The sequence below is a fragment of the Geospiza fortis genome, unplaced genomic scaffold (genome assembly GCF_000277835.1).
Source record: "Geospiza fortis unplaced genomic scaffold, GeoFor_1.0 scaffold145, whole genome shotgun sequence".
Lineage (NCBI taxonomy): Eukaryota > Metazoa > Chordata > Aves > Passeriformes > Thraupidae > Geospiza > Geospiza fortis.
The window spans coordinates 498,793-502,642 of NW_005054362.1; the positions used below are offsets into that span (position 1 = coordinate 498,793).

The 3,850-nt window shown below is 48.1% G+C and overlaps 1 protein-coding gene across 1 annotated transcript in view; it reads left to right on the forward strand.

Moving 5' to 3' along the window:
- RIMBP2 (RIMS binding protein 2) overlaps nucleotides 1–3,850 on the forward strand; it is a 56,399-nt gene that overhangs the window by 43,686 nt on the left and 8,863 nt on the right. Inside the window, 1 exon segment of the mRNA XM_031059510.1 lies at nucleotides 1,037–1,195. Within this exon segment, the coding sequence (XP_030915370.1) occupies nucleotides 1,037–1,195 (159 nt within the window).

The following is a 3,850-nucleotide window of genomic DNA, read 5'->3' on the forward strand; positions in this document are numbered from 1 at the left end:
AGGTGACACAGTGACACAGGTGACACAGGTGGTGACACAGGTGGTGACACAGGTGGTGACACAGGTGGTGACACAGGTGGTGACACAGTGACACAGGTGACACAGTGACACAGGAGGTGACACAGGTGGTGACACAGGTGGTGACACAGGTGGTGAGACAGATGGTGACACAGGTGACACAGGTGACACAGGTGACACAGTGACACAGGCTGGGACACAGTGACACAGGAGGTGACACAGGTGGTGACACAGGTGACACAGTGACACAGGTGACACAGTGACACAGTGACACAGGTGGTGACACAGGTGAGGCCGAGCCGTGGGCAGGGATGCTCCTGTTCCTTGTGTTTCGCACAACTGCCCGGCTTTTAGTCTGATCCCACTGAAAACAACTATTAGATAATTTATTACATTCATTTCAAGAGAGATGTAAATTCTAGAAAAGAGATGGGGTTTTTTATGTGTTGGCATAGTTTAAAAAGCTGTAGCCAAAGACCTGGCCTCCTGTGTTGAGGGTCCACAATGGTGGCAATATGCTGCAAGAATTAAATGCTGACCACTTTGAAATTATAATGTGATGTAACAAACAGCTGCAAAGAACAGATGATATGTGAATTATCCTCAGGCTTTTACAGTTTGATCAGCAAGTCCATTGATGCATGAAGGACCTCTTTAATAAGGGGAATTTAATCAAGACTAAAACTGGATTTGGTGCTGTGAATGGAGAGGTCCTTTATTGCATCACCTGGGATTGAGGCTGGATTTCTAGAATTACGATCATAAATGGGCAAAACAGAATTTCCATGGGATGTCTCCAGCAGAGCAAAACAGAATGGGCAAAACAGAATTTGCACAGAATTTCCACAGGGATTGAGACTGGGTTTCTTGAATTACAATCATAAATGGGCAGACAGAATTTCCAAGGGATGTGTCCAGCAGAGCCGAGCCCGCCCGGGCTGTGGCTGCGGCGGCTCCTCGGGGCTGCTGGGGCTCAGCAGGATTAGCAGCTTCAGCAGAGCTTTCTGTGCCCTCCCAGGCTCACTACTGCCTGGGGGATGAGTACCACACGGAGAGCAGCCGCGGCTCGGACCTGTCGGACATCCTGGAGGAGGATGAGGAGGAGCTCTACTCCGAGATGCAGCTGGAGGAGGGCGGGCGGCGGCGCCTGAGCCTGGGCTCGCACGGCGCGCTCAAGGTGAGCCTGGGCACCCCTGAGAGCTCCTGCAGCCACCCCCAGTGAGCCTGGGCACCCCTGGGTGCAGCCCTGGGGATCCTGCAGCCGCCCCAGAGGCTGCAGACACCAAAGCTCACTCTGTGCTGGAGGGTAGAGCTGGGCTGCTTTAATGCATTTATTACCTTAGGTGTTTTTCATTATTTGATAGATAAACTTTTAACTGACAGACTGTTTTCCTGTATGTGATCGTTGCCCTTGCAATTTCTGTTCTGCATCTGGGGGCCTTCCCCTGTCTCTGTGAGGATATACTGCATGTGCCACCCTGAAAAATGAGTTGTTTCTGAGCAAGGAGATTTGTAAAGACTTACAAAGCAGCTTCTGTTTTTCCTGTGTGAGTGATTTGTCCATGTACCCAGTGCTGGTCCCATCCCTTCCACAGGCTTAAAGCCTTCCTGTGAGAAAGGGAGTTATTTCAGCTTTGTTTGATCAATGTGTTATCAGAACTCCTTGTGCTCTGAATTTTAGGGAATCACCAGAGAGAGCAGGAAATACATTCCAGAAATATTGCTTTAGTACAGGAATATTCATCATGAAAGAAACTTCAGTATAACAACTAAAGCATATGCAGAACACTGAGCACACCCAGTACTGAATATATATTTGCCATATTATATTTGTGCATGTGAATTGTATTTGCTTTATGTGTGTAGTAATTACACAAAACTGGGTTTTCTTAGAAAGCACAAACTCACAGGTTAACCTTTTCCCCAGTAGATTGTTATTTAACTAAAATCAGTACTACTTTGTCATGCATACAAGAATTCTGACCGTTGCTATGACTGCTTTCATGTGCTGTGAATTCAGTCCTTTTATTCTGATACTGTCTGCACTGAGACAGGTACTTTTTCAGTGTCAGAAATTACCAGTGTGTGTATTGCTGCACCAGCAGAAAGGCTGAAACCAAAATCCTTCTGCATGCCCATTGTATCCCCTTCCCCTGGCAAAAAGAATAACCCCCAGACTGTTCTTGTTCTTTATGCCTCAGAGGGTGTATTTACTTCTTGGATTTAAATTCGTATTACCAGTGTTGATATTGAGAAAGATCCAGAGCCTTAACTGCTGTGGGAAGTTGTTTTGACCTGCTAAGGTTTGCAGGCTTCTCTCGATGTAGTTCATGCTTGCTGACCTTTCGTTCACTTCTGTGGCGCTTTATCTCAAGTTTCACAGGTGTTACACACATTTTTAAAACAAAGGAAAATAGGTGAAACAGTCTAAAGTGACTTGGAAAGTTCCCTCTGCCTGGAAGGGGACAAGGTCCAAACGCAGCCAAGTGCAGAGCGCTCAGGGGGAGCTGCTGCTGACATCTCCAGGAGGATCTGCTGTTATTTCTGGGTGCTCCTGAGCCCAGAGGTGCCCCTGATCCGGGCATTAGGCACAAGGAGAGATGATCTCTGATGCAGGATCAGTAATCCTGGCAGCCAGAGCCAGCAGCTCCTGCCCTGTGCTCCCTTCCCTCTCCCAGAGCCCAGCCAGGACACTCCCAGTGCTTTGTGCAAATGGAATAGGAAAACTGCTAAACGTATCTGCATGTCCAGAATAGTTGCTGGGATGATTTTTACCTGCTTCTGGCACAAACAGAGACTTTTACTTGAGCTCCAGGCTGATGTGCAAGCACTGGTTTTATGGAGCAGGTACAAGACCATGATGAGGTTTGGTGGCAGTGCAGACCAGGTGCATCAGAGAGCAGCCTGTGTCCCTTGGGGCTTTCCCTGGAAGCCAAGCTTTAAAAATGGTGCAGGTTTTCTAGAATTTTAGGGAGGAAACCAGAACTCCCTTAATGATGGCTGTGGAATAGCTCTCCTCTGACAGGAGACTGAAGATATTTACTACTTACATAGAAGCTTTAGGAGATGCAAAGCAAGCCAGCTTGCTGGGGCAGAGCTGTCATTCTCAGCTGTGGGTTCTGGTTACAGAGGAGATCAGATGGCAGTTTGGCACGGGGCAGGAAGGAGTTTCAGTGCCATTCTCATCCACCATGCTGGACCCTGTACGTGGCTTCCATGACTCCGTTTCAAATGCATGAGTTTATTCTTGTTAAGAGCATCCCTCAGTTGTCTGTGCTGACCTCTCATGTTGTACCTGGCACCCAGCAACTTCTTAACCACGTCTTTATTTTTCACAGAGCCTCATTCAAAGCATGACATCCTTTTCATAATATAAGCTGCATGTCTTACGTTTGCCATTGCTCTAAAACTAATTCTGTCTTTATTTTTCTTTTCTTCCTTTTCCCTCCCATTTTATTTTTGTCACACACTCTTTGTTCTCTGTCTGGTTTTTGACATGACATAATCTTAAGGAGTACGATAAGAATAAGACCACTGAAGCCACTTTTGTGGAACAGCCTGGCTTTCCCCAGCAGACACGCCACAGTAAAAGGCTTTTCAGTATCCCAGAGGTGGCTGAAGAGGACGGTGAATACCCCGAAGTGCTGTACAAGCAGGGTTTAGGTATGCCCTATAGAAAGAACCCCCGAATAGCTAGAGGCCCCAGAGCTGGCAGGCCCTGCCATCAGGAGCAGCAGCACAGCCCCAGGCACCCAGCCAGGGCCAGGGCAGGGCCGGGGCTGCAGGAGCTGGAGGAGAGAGGAGGGAAATCCAGCCAGCCCCTGCCCCGCAG